General features: G+C 37.3%; 1 protein-coding gene across 5 annotated transcripts in view; it reads right to left on the bottom strand.

Annotated features, from left to right (window-relative positions):
- ANAPC1 (anaphase promoting complex subunit 1) overlaps positions 1–21,142 on the bottom strand; it is a 96,172-nt gene that overhangs the window by 74,318 nt on the left and 712 nt on the right. For 3 of the 5 annotated variants that reach the window (XM_045054572.1, XM_003984262.6, XM_045054574.1), the window contains exons 2-13: positions 19,606–19,842; positions 17,907–18,068; positions 11,629–11,680; positions 11,304–11,404; positions 10,568–10,650; positions 9,182–9,255; positions 6,738–6,883; positions 6,294–6,514; positions 5,394–5,603; positions 2,515–2,610; positions 998–1,088; positions 834–899 (exon numbers count right to left, since the gene is read on the bottom strand). In XM_045054572.1, the coding sequence (XP_044910507.1) occupies positions 834–899; positions 998–1,088; positions 2,515–2,610; positions 5,394–5,603; positions 6,294–6,514; positions 6,738–6,883; positions 9,182–9,255; positions 10,568–10,650; positions 11,304–11,404; positions 11,629–11,680; positions 17,907–18,068; positions 19,606–19,818 (1,515 nt within the window). In that variant the 5' untranslated portion in view covers positions 19,819–19,842. Of the gene's footprint in view, positions 1–833; positions 900–997; positions 1,089–2,514; positions 2,611–5,393; positions 5,604–6,293; positions 6,515–6,737; positions 6,884–9,181; positions 9,256–10,567; positions 10,651–11,303; positions 11,405–11,628; positions 11,681–17,906; positions 18,069–19,605; positions 19,843–20,837; positions 21,122–21,142 lie in introns of those variants that run through there. The other 2 variants (XM_045054573.1, XM_045054575.1) reach the window with 2 other exon arrangements.

Below are 21,142 nucleotides of genomic sequence, written 5' to 3'. Positions count from 1 at the left end.
TTTCATAATTTAAATTTGTGAAATTTATATTATTCTGTATGTAAATGTCACAACTGTTAAAAAATATATGTATGGCCAACATACTATACATTTAATGAAACTTTACAAAAACTTTGAGACTTAACAAAGCTACCCATACATCAGTTTCAAAACTACATTTTTTTTAACATTTATTCATTTTTTTTCTTTCAATATATGAAATTTATTGTCAGATTGGTTTCCATACAACACCCAGTGCTCATCCCAAAAGGTGCCCTCCTCAATACCCATCACCCACCCTCCCACCCCCCATCAACCCTCAGTTTGTTCTCAGTTTTTAAGAGTCTCTTATAACATTTATTCATTTTTGAGAGTGAGAGAAACAGAGCATGAGCAGGGGACGGGCAGAGAGAGAGGGAAACAGAATCCGAAGCAGGCTCCAGGCTCCAAGCTGTCAGCACAGGGCCCGATGCAGGGCTCGAACTCACTGACTGCAAGATCATGACCTGAGCTGAAGTCGGACGCTTAACCAAATGAGCTACCCAGGCGCCCCTCAGAACTACATCCTTTATAAACTTCAGGTTAACTTTTTTTTTTTTAATAATCCATCTATACTCATTAAAGGTTCCCCATCTATGCCAGGTTCATAGCACCAATCCATCTAATGGCAGTGAGTCCTAGGCCTCCAAACTAGAACCAACCTAAACTGGAGACCATGTTTTCAACTCTTAGAAAAATCTTCTGCCAAATCCTACAACCAGGGGGTAATCATATTAAATATTAAACAAATGAACATTAAAAAATAATAATCAAGGAGGTTGTCCTACAAAAGGATGAAATGCTATATTACTTACCCGAACCACTCCTGTGTACAGCACCAGGTTTCCGCTGCCTTCAAGGACCAGCATGGTATCTATCTTCTGCAAAAAAAAAAAAAAGACAAAAATTTTATTTTCCAATCTGTGCAATTATAAAACATAAAGATTTTCAACTTCTCAAGAAATGTGCCTGCATTTACCTCCACTGGAGCTGCATCCTTCGCGTGTATGTTGGTGATGGAGCCAAAGATGAGCTGAGTTTTATCATTACTCTCTTGAAACTTTACACAGCTAAATATTAAAATAAAAAGAGAAACAAACTACTGATATGTGCAACAAGCTGTACCAAGCTCAAAGGTATTCTAATGACTGGAAAAAGCCAATTTCTAATGGTTACATATTGTATCATTCCATTTATATAACATTTTCAAATGACAAAATTATAGAGGTGGAGAACAGATTAGTGGTCACCAGGGGTCAGGGACGGGGGTGGGTGGGTATGCTGTATGGGACTATAAAAGAGCAGCATGAAGGACATCTTTGAAGTAATAAAAAAGCTCTGTATTTTCACTATGGTGTTTGCACAAACCAACATGTGGGAAAACTTCATGGAATCATACAAACACACACAAATGAGTACATGTAAAACTGACAAGGTTTACAATAAGGTCTGTGGATTGTACTAATGTCAATTTCCTTGTTTTGATATTGTACTATAGTTATAGAAGAGGTTACCTTTGGCGAATAGAGTGCAGGGTATGCAGGACCCCCCCTACTATTTTACAACTGCCTATGTTTTACAATTATTTCAAAATAAAAAGGTAAATAAGTGGACAAAAGATCTGAATACACATTTTACCTAAGAAGATAAATGAATGGCTAATAAGCACATGAGAAGATGCTCAACACCGTAAGTCATTAGGGAAATACAAATTAAAAACACTCACACCCACTAGAATGGCTACAAAGAGACTGACAATATCTGATGTTGTCCACAATAAAGAGACTGGGACTCTCATAGATTGCCGGTGGGAATACAAAAGGGCACAGCCTATTTGGAAAGCAGTTTGTCAGTATCTTAAAAAGTTAACATGAATTTACTATTCAACCCAACAATTTCACTCCTTTTTCAAGAAAAAAGAAATCACAGATGTCCACACAAAGATTTCTGCTCCAATGTTCATCGGGGCATAATTCACAATGGTCAAAAAGTGGAAACAAACCAAATGTCCATCAACCAATGAATGGATAAACATAATGTGGTATATTTACACAAAGGACTACTGCACAGCAAGAGGAATAAAGAACTCATACATGTTACAACATAGTAGATCCTAAAAATCATTATGCTAAGTGAAAGAAGAAGTCAGCCACAAAAAAAATACATTTTGTATGATTCTATAAAATCTCCAGAAAAGGCAGATCTACTAGACAGAAAGCCTATAAAGTGGTTATTTGAGGTTGGGAGTGAGCAGACTGCAAATCAAACACAAGGGATATTTTTAAGGGGACAGAAATGTTATAAAACTGGATTACAGTGATGGCTACGTTAGCCCTGTACGTGTACTAAAAATCACTGAACTGTACACTTAAAACATGTTAATTCTTTTGGTATGTAAAATATTTCAGTAAAGCTACTTAAGTCAAAAAAAGGGAAAGAAGAAAAAGCAGCCCTAAGTTTACTTACACAGAATCAATGGGAAATCTATGCACTTACCGTAACTGGAGCTCGGACTCCACTAAAAAGCACAAGAACTTCTGCCCACATAGGTCAGACGTAATAAACACTTTTGAGGCCTGTGAATTTTTCTCTCTGTAGTAGATATGGTAATAAAGTGACTGTCAACGCTGGTTCCAAAATCTACCATGGTAACTATTAATGAAAATATTCTGCAAGAAATCTTAAAACCACTCAGGCCAAGCAGTTACAGTGAAGACCCAAAAAACACTTCTAAGATTAGAACTTCACGGGGCGCCTGGGTGGCTCAGTCGGTTAAGCGGCCGACTTCGGCTCAGGTCATGATCTCACGGTCCGTGAGTTTGAGCCCCGCGTCGGGCTCTGTGCTGACAGCTCAGAGCCTGGAGCCTGTTTCGGATTCTGTGTCTCCCTCTCTCTGACCCTCCCCCGTTCATGCTCTGTCTCTCTCTGTCTCAAAAATAAATAAACGTTGAAAAAAAAAAAAAAAAGAACTTAACGATCTCTAGGATTTTCAGCTCTCTGATTCTGAGTCCATTCCACAGCTTTTTGGGGGAATAAATTATAATAAATTTAATCATTATCAGTGACCTTTTTAATTCCATATTATTAAAGTTATCTACTGCTAAGCAATGCAAACTTGAATTCCTATCCCTTGTAAGGTATAAAGGGTCAGACTTCTTATAACATGACCTCTCCTATCTATCCTTTCTTCCTCTCAGATTAGGCTCTACTTCATCCCTCTTTTTAAAACCATACCTCTAATTCCCAATGATTTCTTTCTGGAGTGGCACAGAAAACCATAATTCTGTAAAATAAGGATCTGCAATATTTTCAATTTGCCAATAGATATGTAAAGACAATGATTTTTAAATGTAGGAAATTTTTATTTGTAAGAAACAAAAACAGAGAAGCTACTTCAACATTGTATTCACAGCCTTACCTTTCTCCAGCTATACCCATTCCCTAACCCCTAAGAAAATGCATTTGCCTTCTGTTTCACAGAGAAGATGCGGCTGTAAGGCTTGAGCCCAATCTCCTGCCCTAAGTATCTGATAACCATCCCCATCTTTCATCTCTACCCGCCCACCTCCCCCCAACACCCCCCCCAAAGCCTAATGTCTCCACTTGTGCTCCTTTCTGGTTCCTCGTTCCATTCATCATTTCCTCTCTCCTGTATTTTTTTAATGCTTTCCCTACTTTGGGTATATTCCTTACAGCCTACTCTTTCATATTAAGATAAAAATCTTGAAACATGAGGATGGACTGAATATTAAATCATATAAAGGACTTACTGTTAATTGGCTGGGTATAAAAATGGCACTGTGGTTAGGTAAGATGTCCTTACATTTTAGGGATATGCAGACAGATATTTAGTCACGAAGACTAATTTTCTCTAATGTAATTCAGCAACAACAAAATTCTCCCTTGACCCTGACACTCCCTCTTTTGCTTCCTCATCCCCATTCAAAGGCAATCCTTAAAATAATCTGTATGTCAACGTTCACTCCCCCAGTCCATATTTACTTCTTCCACTGCATTCCACTCCACAATCCCTCTCCAAGGGCTCTGGCCAAGGTCACCAGTGAACTCTCTGCCATCCAGGTACCTCCTCTCTGAGCTCATCTCTTAGTGCCACACCTCACCAGCACCTGACAATACTGGCAGCTTTCTTTCTGAAAGGCTCTCTCTTATTTCCCGTGACAACTCTGCTGCTTCTCCCACCTGCGCTCTCCCACTTTGTCTCTCTGTAGCAGTTTTGTCTCTTTTCTCTTTTCACTTCCAAAAACTTAAGTTTCCAACATTTCAGTCCCTAGCCCTCTGACTCTATACCACCTGATCAACTATTTGGAAGTCTGAGAGCCCGTATGAGCATATACTGAGTATTTAAACCTTCTCCTTAGGAAGAGGCCTATACACATGTGCACAGGATTACTGCATGATGCCAGCTTCCAGAACCTCTGCAACTGCAAGCTCATCCACAGGCCCTCCAGGAACCCAACTTCCACACGCTCCTTAACTTCCAATCCACCTCCTTGCCTCAATCATCACTTATAAGCCAACAACTTCCTTCCACATTTATTGCTCTGCTCTTTCCCCTGAGTTTATGACCCACACATAAAGCACCTCCTTAACAGCCCTCATTAAACAGACCATCTGTAAAGGGTAATCTCTCTCTCTCTAAGCCTCCCCTTTCTCAGCACTTGCCCTTCCTTCCTGCACAAGCAAAGCGAGAGTATTTATACATACCACACACTCATACTTCTGAACTTCTGATCCCCCTGCCTATGTGCCCTTCTTCCCTTTCCCACCTGGCAAATACCTATTCATCTTCCCAAAGCCCTACCAAAGAGTAGGCACTTGCCTCTGTGTCACCATCCTTTAGCTGTCTCTTTTTGAACAGGGACAGTGACCAATTTGCCTGTGAACCCACAGCCAGTAGCACACACACTGGAGTGGGCTGAATTAATAAATGATTAAAGAGAACATAAAAGGAGACCACAAAGAACAGACGTCTGAGTTGTGTTTCCCAAAAACAACAGCTGACACTCAACCAACATAAAGAGAAAACTTTAAAAAAAAGTGCTATAAAAGCCCAGGTTTCTTAATCTACAGAAACATCATTAATCTCTCTAAAACATCAAACACCTCAAATCTGAGAGATTATTACTACTAAGGAAGAAATAGGAAATGATAAAAGAGTATTTTTATAATCACTTTAATATCACTAATATCCTCTATTGAAACTGATGTAGCCTTAACATTTATCTCTGTATTTTTATAAATATTAACAGCTGATTATATTAAAAAATTAAAAGGAAACTTGAGGCAAAATACCAAGTAATTTCTAAGACTTATATCAACAATTTTCTTTGGATATAAAAATATATACTCCAAACCTTATATTAGTAATCGTTTCTGTCCATAAATGGTCAATACAAAGTTCAGGAACAATTGGCTCTGTTTCTGGTGCAAGGAAGGAGCCATTAGAATTACTATTCGGAGAATGAGAAATACTATGTCTCTTTGGAGACTGATTATGGCTTGAAAGGTTGAACCTCTGCACCCCTGAAAAAGAGTGCACTCCTAAGGCAGGAGAATGAGCACGACTGCAAAATAAACAGAGAGAGGGCATCACAGTTAATAAGGCAGGCTGACAGAACACGGTTTCCAATCATACTTTCCAAAACTATGTACCGAGGGCATTCATGGCTTAATCCCAGTCAGAAAAACATTTTTTAAGGGAATAATTAAATGGTTCACATTAACATATTCTAAAGATTTAAAATTCTTGTTAGAATTCATCCTTTTAAAAACTGAAGCTTGAGTTCTTTTTCTGTCTTAGAAAATGAACTGTTTATATTATTCAAAAAAGGTCCAACTACATTCCTATATATTCAGACATGTACATACCAACAAAACTATGCCCCCTATTACCAGATAGATATTAACAAAAACAAAAATGCTAATGCAAATTAAGACCAAAAAAATACATACATATATTTGCAACTAATATTCATCAAATTGCTGTCACTCAGTGGAAGAAATGAGGCAACCAATCTGATGACAATAGGCAGCTTCTAAATAGGACTTATTTTATAAAACTGCCAGGAGACCTAGATGTCTTAGCAAAAGTAAAACAACTGGGATAATAGCTATTTTCCCTAAAAAATACCCCAAGAGTTGTCAACAGAAATTTTAAATCCTTCAAAACATTAAGAGAAAGTTTGCGAAGAAAGTATCTCTTTCTTGGGATATCTTGTTTAAAACAAGGAAACACTTCCACACTTAATTCCCACCTTAGAGCTGCCATGTTGGAAATAGAAGGTGAACGAGAGTGGAGACTGGGTGAGGAGGTCGAGCGACTCTGACTGTGAATGGAGGAGTAATTCTGGAAAGGTGAAGCCACGGGGGAATCTCCTTTGGAGAGGCTTCTGAGGTGTGCTGTGAGGGAGCTACTAGTGGCCACATTCTGTGGGGTTCCCCCCTGTTCAGAGAACTTTAAGACAACATTCTCTTCCTTAAGTCAAAATGATGAGAAGGGGGGGAAAAAAAAGGCAATAATTAGATCAAAAGGGTTATTTCCTGGTGAGAATTCAGGGTAGAAGCCAGTTATTAAAGACACAATATTTTTTTTTCCTAAGAAGCTCAATCCATTTCACAAATGATTCTTCCAAATACATGTGGAAGTTCTCAGTGTTAAAATCCTTTCATATTAACAAGTGACTTGCCTCTATCCTTACCTCTGGTTTGACTCTCCGGAGAGCCCACACAGAATGCAAACTTTGAACAGTGTCATAGGTCATTATAATGGAAGGGTCAGTGTTGAGAAAAACAATTTTCATTGCATGATCTACAACATATTGCACTCTTGATGAACCAAAAAGACCTTAAAGATAAAACAGAAATGACCAAGGAATTTCATGAGACAGTTCTTTATGAAGAAACTTCATGCAACTCCTAAAGAGAAACCAAGCCAGTTAAGACACAAAATCCGTGATTATAATTATATGTATTTTACATATAATATATATTTGTATGTATTTATTATGTATAATTATATATTTTGTATATAATTATATACAATTATATAACCACCCTGAATTTTTAATAAATTTACTTTGGGTACCAACTCCCTCAAAATACATTAAAGATAAGAGTGTTACCAGTTTCAATTCCACATACATGCAATCCAATGATGAAAATCTGTGCCTACTCACCATTAAATCAGCCACAGGTAGAAGGTCTGTGACTACTCAACAGCTGACTGATTTGAAAATTGCAATCAAATATTCTGCCAAGTTTCACTGCTTTACTGTTCTTCTTCTGTATGAAATCTGTCCTTTATAATAACTATTCTAACAGAGTTGAACAGTACACTAGTATTTACTGAGTATATATGCAAAAAAAAAAATATATATATATATATATACACACACACTGAGTGTATATGCAAAATAAGTTTTTCCTAGTGAGTTTAGCTTTTACTTCTATAGTAGCCTGAATTGATTTCTATAACCTTATTAGCCAGCTTCCTCAATGATTCCCTCTCAGTTAAAATATTTTTTAAGTTTTAAATAATTATTTTATAAAAATAAGAAGTATTTCATAAAGAAATGAATAAAACCACTCATAATTTCACCATCTCAAAATATCTACTATTAACATATTAGGGAGTATTCCTCCTAGTGTTTTCTCCTATATATGTAACAACTTTTTATGCTTTTACAAAATTAGAATCATACTGTATTCAGTTTTATATTCTATTTAACATTATGAGTAAGCAATTCCTGAAATCATTAAATATTATTCAAAAATATGATCAATAATGGCTTCACACCATTCAGTCACAGACTCTAACATATTTATTTAGGTTGTAACTGTTACCAATATAATATAGAATTACTAACATGCTTTTCTCTAAAAAAAAAAAACAAACAAACAAAAAACAGAGAATAAATAGCTTAGGCTTTGTGGACCCGTACTGATTTCTGCATGTTTTCTTCTACAACCCTTTAAAAACATAAAAACTTTAAAAACATAAAAACATAAGCCTTACAAAAACAAGCTATTGGCTGGATTTAGCCCATGCGCTGTAGTCTGCCAAGCCCTGATACAAAAGATTACAACTTCAATGAAATTTCATATTGTGTGCTTTGGATAAAGTCCCAAATTGGTCAAAAAATATAAACATTTTGGGGTGCCTGAGTGGCTCAGTCAATTAAGCACTGACTTCAGCTCAGGTCATGATCTCACGGCTCGTGAGTTCAAGGCCCATGTCAGGCTCCGTGCTGACAGCTCAGAGCCTGGAGCCTCCTTCAGATTCTGTGCCTTCCTCTCTCTCTGCCCCTCCCCTTTTTGTGCTCTGTCTGTCTCTCGAAAATAAATGAAAAACGTTTAAAAAAAAAATTTTTTTAATATACATATATAAACATTTTTTCAGTTTTCAAGTCCTCATTATTTACAATTATTTATCATACTTGGTCACATTTAAATTATTAAAATAAGCATCTAGAAATACCTGTAACAAGTATTAAAAGTTCTGCATCTCAACAAATTATTTCATTATGCACAGAGAAAGTGAATCACTAAAATTATACAGTACATACATGCTGAATAAACTACAATTTTTTCCTCAACAACAACAAAAAACTTAAGTTTATCAAAGTATTATTTATTTACTTATTAATTACTGAGGAACAGAGTCCAGAGCCATCTATAGGTAGGTTAGCAAGTATATCAATATTCCTGATTGATTACAGGTCCTATTTTTTTTCTTAATGTTTATTTATTTTTGAGACAGAGAGAGACAGAGCACGAATGGGGGAGGGTCAGAAAGAAAGGGAGACACAGAATCTGAAACAGGCTCCAGGCTCTGAACTGTCAGCACAGAGCCCAACACAAGGCTCAAACCCACAAACATAAGATCATGACCTGTGCCAAAGTCAGACGCTTAACCAACTGAGCCACCCAGGCGCCCCATACAGGTCCTATTTTTAATGAAAGAATAACTGTTAAAACATGGTATTCAAGAAGATCTTGCTTTAGTATAAATTTCATAATAAAAATGTTTAAACTATATTATTTCTATAAAACAAGCCCAATTTTCATATAAAGTTCCTTCAATTTCCTATCCCCCAAACTCAAAAAAAAAGCTCTATGAAAGAACTTATAAAAATACACTTACTTCCAGATTTACAAACAAGTGGGGTTATTTCATCTAGTGGATGCAGCATGCTGAACATAGTGGGTAAAGGTTCTCTAGTAATAAACAGATATAAATCAATCACCAACACAAAATGATTCCATTTGTATGCAAATTTTACACTTTGCCTGCAAAAAAGTACCTTCTCCAGATTCCACAAGCAACTAGAAACCTGTCGCCTCAAAAAGCAACGCTCTAAACTTTTCCCAGTATCTTCTATTTCATTCCTAGAAATCCCTCCTCTTATACATGGTAATTCTGTGCATACACACACACACACACACCCTCCCTCCCTTTCTCTCTCTCTCTCTCTCTTTCTCTGATGGAAATCAGTACAGCCCAGGGAATATCTCCAAACAGCAGTCATCACATTACAGAACAGAGTAATGAATAAGCATAAGGCAGTCTTTTTTTTTTTTTAACCTCTCTTAGTGGCAGTGTGTCTTTGACAACTAAGAAAGAAATTTAGTGTCTTATACCAACTTACAAAGAAGTACAAACAAAACAAAAAGGGAAGGAAAACTTCAAGTAAATAAAAAGGTGGCATTGTTTTAAGGAGTGACTTTTAAGAAGAGAAAAAAAACAGACCTTCTATCTAAACACAGCAAGATTAAAATCTTTAAGCAATTTTTTAAAAACCGTCAACAAACTTTTAAAAAAGGGTGGGGGGGAGGGCCTGGGTGGCTCAGTCGGGTAAGCGTCCGACTTCCGCTCAGTTCATGATCATCTCACAGTTGGTGGATTCAAGCCCCATGTCAGGCTCTGCGCTGTATGGATTAAAGCTGTTAGCACAGAGCTTACTTCAGATCCTCTGTCCATCTCTCTCTCAGAAATACACATTCAAAAATACATACATACAAACATACATACAAGTGTCCACTACTTGTACCAGGCTATGACAGGTACTGTATGCTCATGCTCTTCAGTAAGCTCACAATTTATTAGGGAGACAAGGTAAAGATGCTACTAATAAGCACCTACCATTTACTGCACACCTAATATGTACTAAGTCCTATTTCAAGATTACATACATTAGCTCATTTAATCTTTGCATAAATCCTAAGAGTAAATGATCATACTTCTGTAACAGGTAAGGAAACTAAAGCTAAGAAAGCTCTAATGACCTGCCCAAAGTAACACAATGAAAAAATGACAGCGCTAAGAACTGAGTCTTTTTATCTATAGTATGTGGTTGTTTAATTTTACTATGAGGTAAGGTGGATGGGAGGAAGCAGAAATAATTCAGTGCCAAGTCAGAAATAGAGCTCATGGAAATTATCATCATCCCAAACTTTTAGGTGAAAAATTTTACCTCAAAACATCAAAAAAGCCTGAACAATAATATACTGAACTGAGTAAGCTGAATACCTGGGTGGACCTGGAGGTAACTCATGTGTAGAACTGCTTCGTTCAAACAACAACCCATATTTGGTGGGCCAAACATTTGCAACCTATCAGGTAAAAGGATAGGAAAAAACAGAAGTAAAAGAAACTACTCTTCATAACATGTGCTTAAGAAACTATAGAGCATCACATTTTCTTCCAATTTAATAAAAGCTTTTCCAAATATGATCATTAACTATATATATATGTGTGTATACGTATATATGTGTACATATGTGTACACACACACACACACATATATATATATATATATTTTTTTTTTTTTTAAGTCCAAGACAAAATCAAATCTAAGCAAGAGCTCAATCAGAAATCCCTGCCACTGGCTAATACTAGTACCAAAATGACAATGTGATAAAATTTTAACAATAGCACTAGGCATGAAAAAGATGATGAGAAACAGGAAAAAGACTACTATTGCTTATGTGCTTTAATATTCCAAAATGATTTCTTTTTAAATTTTAAACTGAAAAAATCTCTCAGGAGAAAAAACCCATAATTCAATTTACTTCATTAAATAATTTATTTTTTGTGCAAAGGATGGAAAAATAGTATATTAAAGCTATTAAAATTTGGTTACTTTAAATTAATAAAAATAACATTCTTGATTACTACAAGATATAAGAACAGCAATACTTCTACAACCAATTAATTCAAGAATATTCTCCAACAAAATACAAAAACAGTGAAACACTCAACTTACCTGGAAAGGTAAAGAAGCTATATAATCCTTTCCTTCTATGCTATGCATGTTAATACATGAGCTTTGCAATATACATATGCATTTTTCTACTTCATCACTACCTGAAAAAAAAGGGTACAACAAGATTTATTCATTAAAAAAAAAAATCCCAACAATCAGAAACTGCCAATTCCCAACAGCACAAATTCTTTAATGTACCATATAAAAATGCATAGGTTGAACCACTATTATTAGTGACTACATATTTTGAACAACAGCAACAAAAAAAAAACAAGCAGAGAAACATTTAGAGTAAGATGAAATGAAATTTCAAAAAGAAACTTACTGTAGGCCTTCTCAGATTTATCCTGTGATATGATGAAGTCACACCACAATGCCTAAAATCAAAACAAAATGCTTACCTTAGAAAACTGTATCTAAATGATAACCTATTCACTAATGGCATCTGACTAATAGCAATGACACCTACATCATACCTGTCCCTCCTCATCAGCTCAATATAATACACCACGGGAACAAAAAAGATGATAAAATTAGACTTAATGATAAATATTATAAGGAAAGACTAACTATGTTTGCAAATAAGTTTTAGGAAAAGAGAAGGGAAGACGAAAATCCAAAAACCTACTGGACAGAAGCCCTGCAGCAAAAGTCAATTCCAATAATGGCCCACCCTCTATTATAGGTGATTACATTAGTAAAGCTTACTATACAAAGCTAAAAGGTTATCGTAAGAGTTCAAAATTGCCAAGCTATTTTATAAACTGCAGACTTACATAATGATCTAATCATTCTTAGACTGTCTTAGACTCACTTTAGAAAAAAGTCTTTAGGGGCGCCTGGGTGGCTCAGGTGGTTAAGCGTCCAACTGCAGCTCAGGTCATGATCTCATGCTTGTGGGTTCGAGCCCTGTGTCAGGCTCTGTGCCAACAGCTCAGAGCCTGGAGCCTGCTTCAGATTCTGTGTCTCCCTCTCTCCACCCCTGCCCACTCTCACTCTGTCTCTCTCTCAAGAATAAATAATAAACATTAAAAAAAAAAAAAAAGAAAAAAGAAAAAATCTTTAGAAAAATTAACATTTTCCTTAAAGGCCCCGCTTGTAAAATTCAAACTAGGAAAAGCCATTAGACTTCAACTGGCATGCTTAACAATCACTTATTGAAATTGTTTAACGGCATTTTGTATGTTTTTGTAATTGTAGTAAGATATAAATTTACCACTTTAACCATCTGTAAGTGTACAAATTCAGTGGCATTAAACACATTCACAATGTTGTACAACCTCATCACTATCTACTTCTGGAACTTTCTCATCACCCCAATCAGAAACTGTACCCATTAAACACTGACTCCCCATTTCTCCCTCCTCCCTGCCCTTAGTAACCTTTATACTACTTTCTGTCTCTATGAATTTGCCTCTTCTAAGAGCCTCATGAAACTGGAATCACACAGGATTTGTCCTTTTGTGTCTACCTTACCATACTTTCAATGTTTTGCCATGTTGGAGTATCAGAATTTCCTGCATTTTTTAAGGCTGAATAATAATCCTCTGTACGTATACAGCACACATTGCTTATCCATTCATCTGTTTTTGGACACCTGGACTGGTTCCACCTTCCGGCTACTGTGAAGGGCACTGCCATGAATATTGGTATACAAGTATTGGTCTGAGTCCCTGCTTTCAATTCTTTTTAGTTAATTTATTTATTTTGAGAAAGAGAGAGAGAGAGAATGAATATCCCAAGCAGGGTCTTCACTGTCAGCACAGAATCCGACACAGGGCTCAAACCCATGAACCACGAGATGACCTGAACCGAAATCAAGAGTCAGACAAACAACTGAGCCACCCAGGCGCCCCTCCCTGCTTTAAACTCTTTTGAGGATATACCTACAAGTGGAATTCCTAGATCATATGGTAATCCTATATTTACCTTTTGGAGGAACCACCAAACTGTTTTCCACAGTGGTTACTTTCCATTCCCACCAGCAATGCACAGCGTTCCAATTTCTCAACATCCTCACCAACACTTGTTATCTTTGGTTTTTTTAATAATCATCATCCTAGTAGGTGTGAAGTGGTATCTCACTGTGGTTTTGATTTGCATTTGCCTGATAACTAATGATGTTGAGCGTCTTTTCATGTGCTTATTGGCCATTTGTAGATCTTTAGAGAAATGTCTACTTAAGTCCTGTGCCCATTTTTTAATTGGACTGCTTGTTCTGCTGTTGTTGAGTTGTAGGGGTTTTTAATGACATTTTAGCAAATACAAGTTCAGAGAAAAATAGGCACCAGAGCTGCACTCCAATCTAAAATGTCCAAAGTCTGCACTGTACCTCAGTCTCAACTTCCTCTTATGAAACTCTACCCTCCCAGGCTGTAAAACTAGATACTTCAGTCTCCTTTACCCCTAATATCTAAGAAGTCGCTTGCCCCCTCTCTACCTATTTCCCTCAGCCTTGTCTCTCGCCTCCATCTCCCCATTGTCTTCAGGCGCCGATCTCTTTCGCCTGAACCACCACCAAACAGTATTCCAGGCAAGTCTCTCCAGTCAGTCCTATATGCCCCCACCAAACTAATCACTTCTCAAAATACAAAACTGATCATGTACTTTCCATTTGCAAAGTAGGGGATAAGCTGCCTTCTGCATACAGTTTAAAATCAAATTCCTGGGGCGCCTGGGTGGCGCAGTCGGTTAAGCGTCCGACTTCAGCCAGGTCACGATCTCGCAGTCCGGGAGTTCGAGCCCCGCGTCGGGCTCTGGGCTGATGATGGCTCAGAGACTGGAGCCTGTTTCCGATTCTGTGTCTCCCTCTCTCTCTCTGCCCCTCCCCCGTTCATGCTCTGTCTCTCTCTGTCCCAAAAATAAATAAACGTTGAAAAAATAAATAAATAAATAAAAATAAAATACAAATTCCTGGGGCGCCTGGGTGGCTCAGTAGGTTAAGCGCCAACTTCAGCTCAGGTCACAATCTCACGGTCCGTGAGTTCGAGCCCCGCATCGGGCTCTGGGCTGATGGCTCAGAAACTGAGACTGCTTCTGATTCTGTGTCTTCCTCTCTCTCTGCCCCTCTCCTGTTCATGCTCTGTCTCCCTCTGTCTCAAAAATAAATAAACGTTAAAAAAAAATAAAATAAAATACAAATTCCTTGGTTCACATATGAGTTTAAGTTCGGATCTATCCAATACCTTCCAGCATCTACCCATAGCCACACCCTGAGTACAGCCATTCTGAATTTAGACAAAGTCATGTTTTTCCATCACTCTCTTTACACTGAACATCTGTCTCACCTGAATCTAAATTATTAATAGTTTGCCATATCTGTTTATATACATACATTTGCGTTCACATGGGATTGAGAGGACACTATTTGAATTACACATCATGACACTTTACCCCTAAACCACTTCATCATGCACTTCCTATAAATAAACATGGTTTCCTATATAGCCACAAAACCATTATCCTGCCTAAGAAAAAAATGATTTTTGAACATCACTTAATATCCATTCCATTTGCAACTTTTTCAAATTTTCAAATTTTCCCAAAACTGTCTTTTTTAGCTGATTTTCTAGAACCAGGATTCAAAGTTCACTTAACAAGTTTCAAAAAATATTGCATTTGGTGATGTCCCTTTAGTCTCCTTTTAATCTAGACAAGTCTCCACCTTCTTTTCTTTCTCCCTGACTTTCTAAAGAGACCAGAATCTAGACTGTGCCCCCAATTGTTTTCTCATGGTGTTTTTTCTTTAAATTTTCTATTATGGGAAATTTTAAACATATATCAAGTAAACAAAGTAACATAAGTCCCATCAGCCAGCTTCAATAATTATCAACCTTTGGCCATTCTTGTTTCATCTACACCTCCAACCCACTTCTCATCTCATGATAGTTTACAAATTGATCCTCTAGTCCCCATTATTTCCTATAATTGAAAATTAGGTCTAGATATTCAAGTTAAGTATTTGAGAAGAAAAGGTAGTAGGTTGACATCACCATACCTCGTGCTGCATTACAGCTGGAGGCGTGTATCACTCCTCTGTCCCACTATCATTGATGATAAACTCAATCAATCTGGTTGAGGTGGAGAATAACAGATACCTCCAAAGTAGAGATATATTGTCCCTCCACATTACAAACAATCCAGAGGGCAACACTTTGGTGCCATGGTCATATCCTTTTACCCAAAAGTGTTAGTGTCCATTTACGATCTTTGCCTGAATCAGTTATTACCTTGGATGCTAAAAAATGGTGATTTTCAGATGAATGGATAAAGAAAAGGTGATGTGTGTGTGTGTGTGTATATATGTGTGTATATATGTGTGTATATATGTGTGTATACACACACACACACACACACACACACACACACACACACACACACAATGGAGTATTACTTGGCAATCAAAAAGAATGATTTGCAACTACATGGATGGAACTGGAGGGTAATATGCTAAACTAAATTAGTCAGAGAAAGACAAATATCATATGACTTCCTTCATATGAGGACTTTAAGAGACAAAACAGATGAACATAAGGGAAGGGAAACAAAAATAATATAAAAACAGGGAAGGGGACAAAACAGAAGAGACTCTTAAATATGGAGAACACACAGAGGGTTACTGGAGGAGGTGTGGGAAGGGGGATGGGCTAAATGGGTAAGGGGCATTAAGGAATCTACTCCTGAAATCATTGTTGCAGTATATGCTAACTAATTTGGATGTCAATTAAAAGAAAAAAAAAAAAAAAAGAGTAGACCCATGTTCCAAGTGTGATCAGGCCAGCCAATATCAATGGATTTGTTTGCTGCTTTTATGTCTGTCCAGCAAAGGCCACAGTTCATAGCGACATGCAGTCAACTAAAACTTTTTCAGAGAATTTCTATGTGAGAAACTATTAAAGTCCATCTTCTCCAATTTGAATTAATTCAATTAATTCTTTGAATTCAAAACAGGATCTCTACAGCTATAACAATCTCTGATTCAGCTTCCAGCCTTTCTATTAATCCTAACCATATCTAAGCCTTATTTCATTTGTTTTACTCTATATCCAAGTCTGTCAAACTCATTTTGTATCTTGATTCTGTCCAGGAATATATTCAGGGTTTTTTTTTCCATTTATTTCCTTCCCATATTGATAAGTAAGCCTTCTCTATCTTTACCTACCTCTGAAAACCATCTTTGAGGGTAAGGACTAGAAAACGTCTTAAGGTTGGGGCGCCTGTATGGCTCAGTTGGTTGAGCGTCCGACTTCGGCCCAGGTCATGATCTCACGGTTTGTGAGTTTGAGCCCCACGTCAGGCTCTGTGCCGACAGCTCAGAGCCTGGAGCCTGCTTCAGATTCTGTTGTCTCCCTCTCTCTCTGCCCCTCCCCCACTCATGTTCTATCTCTCTTTCTCTGTCAAAAATAAACATTAAAAAAATTGTTTAAAAAAAAAAGAAAGAAAACATCTTAAGGCATTAAGGAATCTACTCCTGAAATCATTGTTCCACTATATGCTAACTAACTTGGATGTAAATTAAAAAACAAATTAAATAAATTCTTATTTTTAAAAAAAATGGTGATTTTCTAATTCTACCATTCCCTTATTTATTCACTGGTCTACCATAAATATGGGTTTTCCTTCATTAATTGGAGATGAATTGCATGTCTTCCAAAAAGGCAGGGCAAATGTTTAATTCTTTCCTTTTAATTACCAATTTCAGAATAGAATTAGTTTTATTTTTTTAAATTTTTTTTTTCAACGTTTATTTATTTTTGGGACAGAGAGAGACAGAGCATGAACGGGGGAGGGGCAGAGAGAGAGGGAGACACAGAATCGGAAACAGGCTCCAGGCTCTGAGCCATCAGCCCAGAGCCCGACGCGGGGCTCGAACTCACGGACCGCGAGATCGTGACCTGGCTGAAGTCGGACGCTTAACCGACTGCACCACCCAGGCGCCCCTAGAATTAGTTTTAATAGCCAACTACAATGATAGCAAACTACGGATTTCCTTTCCCTTACTCTTTTAGTATTACTATGAGCCCAATCTTTTTTATTCGATATTCTGCAATCATAGTCATCATGTGTTAAAATATTTTTGTACCCTGAATGTCTTATAAGTTTTTACTTACAATAAATCAAATTAATCAAGGACAGTGTTTAAAGATTATCCTTAAACTGACAAAAGATAGCATAAAAAAGGTGATGATATAGAAAACAAATGAAATTTTTATTTTCCTATCATCTTTACTACATGTTAAAACATACATCCAGTTGCTGGGATCGTTATGCTATGTTTTTATCATTTCTGTTAAATTAAAAAAAATTTTTTTTTCAATGTTTATTTATTTTTGAGAGACAGAGAGAGACAGCATGAGCAGGGGAGGGGCAGAGAGAGAGGGAGACATAGAACATGAAGCAGGCTCCAGGCTCTGGGCTGTCAGCACAGAGCCCAACACGGGGCTCGAACTCACGAAACATGAGATCATGACCTAAGCTGAAGTTGGACGCTTAACCGACTGAGCCACCCAGGCACCCCATCATTTCTGTTACATTTTAATACGAAAGTTTGTTGTATTTAAGTGTTAAATAATCAACCAAATGCTAAAATTCAAATCAACTCACCTGCTGAACAGGACTGTCAACTGTAAATGCTTTATAAACAGCTAATGCCTGGCTTTTACTTCCTTTGCTCCAGATCACCATATTTCCAGCCACGTAGAGTTCCTCATCATAATCCACTTCTTCTCCAATTTCGCTGACACCTTTCCTTAACTGCCAGCTTTCCTTAAAAATTAATACACGTTAAGACAGGTTAATAAAGCACTTTCTCAATTGTATGGGACAAGACATTAAATCAAACGGTCATCCAAATATAAGTCTCTTACTCTCTCTCTGGAGTAAGACACAATCCAAACCCAGCTCTTAGAAGGTGTGATGACACCGATTAACAAAGTGGGTGTGTAAATCTTACAGGATTTTATGAACAAGAATTTACTCAAAAATTCTATTAACTGCCTTATACTAATATATTATTCTGCCAAAAATGTTACACTTTATCAACAAACCTTATACCTTATCTATAGATCCAAAAATGAAACCGACATACTCGGGACACAAAAAAGGTATATTAAGCATATACGGGGGTGATGCAAGGGAGCAGTGAAGTACACGTGGGAATCACTGGTGGAATTTATACACAATGCTTATTTCCCAGTTTCACAACAACACATACACTCACCTTCCTCCCCTTGTCCTACCCATCAAAATGAATGGGAGTGAGAAAGGTTTAGATTTCTAAATACATAAGCCTCCCCTCCCTGAGATTTTGTTATCCCAAAGGGATAAGAAAATGGAAGGCAGGAAAGACTGATTTTTGGACACACACTTGTATCTCACTCCCCTATTTAAGAATTACTACACTATCTATTTGTATGGCATTTGTTTCCTCCTCCAGAAACGTTCAGGTTTTGGGGTGCCTGGGTGGCTCTGTGAGTTGAGCATCCAACCCTGGATGTCGCCTCAGGTTGGGACATGGGATCTAGCCCCATGTCAGGCTCCACACTGAACATGGAGCCTGCTTAAGATTCTCTCCCTCTCTCCCTCTGCCCCTCTCCCCAACTCAAGTGCACACTCTCTCGCTCACTCTCTCTCTAATTAAATTTAATTTAATTTAACTTAATTTTAAAAAAAGAAGAAACACCCAGGTCTTTTGCGGCAGGGACCATTTCTAACTCTACCATCTACTCATCAAATAACGTGAAATCTGGTCTCCACATACTAAGCAAAGTGAAAGAGGTTCAAAACAGACCATAATCAAGCCTGGTGGCTCAGTCGGTTGAGCATCCAACTCTTGATTTCAGCTCAGGTCATGATCTCATGGTTTGTGAGTTCGAGCCCTGCATTGAGCATCAGGCTGCGCACAGCACAGGATTTCCACTTGGGATTCTCTTTCTCTCTCTTTCTCTTTCTCTTTCTCTTTCTCTCTCTCTCTCTCCTCTGCCACCCCCACCCCCACCCCGCTGGCAGGCACACTCTCCCAAAATAAATAAATAAACTTTATAAAAAATAAAAACAAAATAGACCATAACCATACTACTGAATTTGACTTCCATTATGAAATCATGAGTTATACATGTCTAAACAGCTATGACACCATAATACAATAATGTAATTATTCTAGCTTTTACTGTAATTACCAAATCTGAATCTCTACCCCCCAAGTAGCATTATATTCATTCCTCAGTTGCATCTGAGTAACCTTAAATTATAAATAGCTCACATAACTCTAATTTCAAAAATATAATGGGAAACTTAATGGAACCTTCTGTTTCTCGTGGATTGTAACCTCCTGAAGGGATCCCACCAAGCCAGCAGCACCATCAGAAGACCATAACTCAGAGGCTGGCTGCAGCTGGCGAAGCTGAAGGTTCAAAGCATTAGGGTGGTGCTTGCAGTGGTCTCGACCAAAAGGAACAAATTCCTGCAAATCCCCGGCTGCAATCATTGTTGCCCTTTCTTCATAGAAGTTCGACATGGGTTCCAAATATCAACATTATTTCTGCATGAATTCAAACACATTCTGGTCAGCTTCTAGAGTCAAAACCAGAATATAAAGATCATAAAAGTAAACAAAAGAGTCATTAATCCTATCATATTATATAGATGTACGTGTAATCATAATATCAAAGGGCGTTCCAGATTCCATGAAAGGCATACCTAAAGGATCACTGGCATATTGGAATGAAACAAACAAAAACACGTTACCTCTAACTCATCAGAAGTTGAAATACGGCTTTTAGTAGACCAGTCCACAAAAGACCTAACAAACTATCAAATCAAATGTCATCAGCAGTTTTGACATGCCAATTCACTTAAACATATAACTACAACCAATTCCAATTTTTGGTGAAACCATAACCAAGGCATGAATAACCCTGGCCATGGAAAAGTCATGCTTATGGCAAATTTAAGAGTGCTAGCTTTTAATTAACACAATCTATTACAGTACAGCTCATTACTGCAAAGATGTAGATGAGCTCTAGATGGAAAAACGCTCCTTAACCTCCAAAACACTGCTACATACAGTAATTGACAACTAATAAAATTCCAATATTCTATAAGGTGGTATATCAGGTGGATGCCAGTTCTGTCTCTGAGACAACACCTACATTAGAAATAGGTTTTGCAGCATCACATTTAAACTGCAATCCTTGAACACAGAAATCAGAACAAACGTATAGACAACCTTTAGCGTCTGAAAACCACTACAGATAACCTTTAGCGTCTGAAAAACACTCACAATTAAGAATGCAATTAAATTTGACACAGATTTCTCATCTGAGGTTTTTTTGGCATCAGTAGTTTTCATTGCTGCACTATCTCAAAGCCTCTGTAGTTTCTATGCAGCAGAGTTGCAAAGCTATTTTGCTGTGAATCAACATTCCTTAGATAACTGTATGTCACAATCGTGGCACTTATTTCCTCCTGCTAAAATTCAGAATTGAGAACACTTGAACTTAGGACACTACTAATAACGTGCCTTACAAAACTTACAAGAAAACAACAAAACTCAGCTGGTCTTCCTATTTCCTAGTCAACAGGATGGCCAGCATTAACCTTGTGACTTTGTCCAACTTCAGTTGTGCAATTTCAAAATGTTATTCTATCAAATCTTCAAGAAAATTGCATTACAGAATTAATTTAACAGTACAATATCTTTTTGTACGATTAGAACAACATCTTTAATACTTTTAAAGTACCCCAAATTTTTACGTTTACTCATTAGAGCAACAAAGAAAGCTACAAATAAAAGTACTATGTTACATCAATAAGATAAATCAAGATATGAACATTGGTTA

The sequence above is a fragment of the Felis catus genome, chromosome A3 (assembly GCF_018350175.1).
Source record: "Felis catus isolate Fca126 chromosome A3, F.catus_Fca126_mat1.0, whole genome shotgun sequence".
In the NCBI taxonomy this organism is placed as follows: domain Eukaryota; kingdom Metazoa; phylum Chordata; class Mammalia; order Carnivora; family Felidae; genus Felis; species Felis catus.
This window is presented reverse-complemented; position numbering and strand designations above follow the sequence as displayed.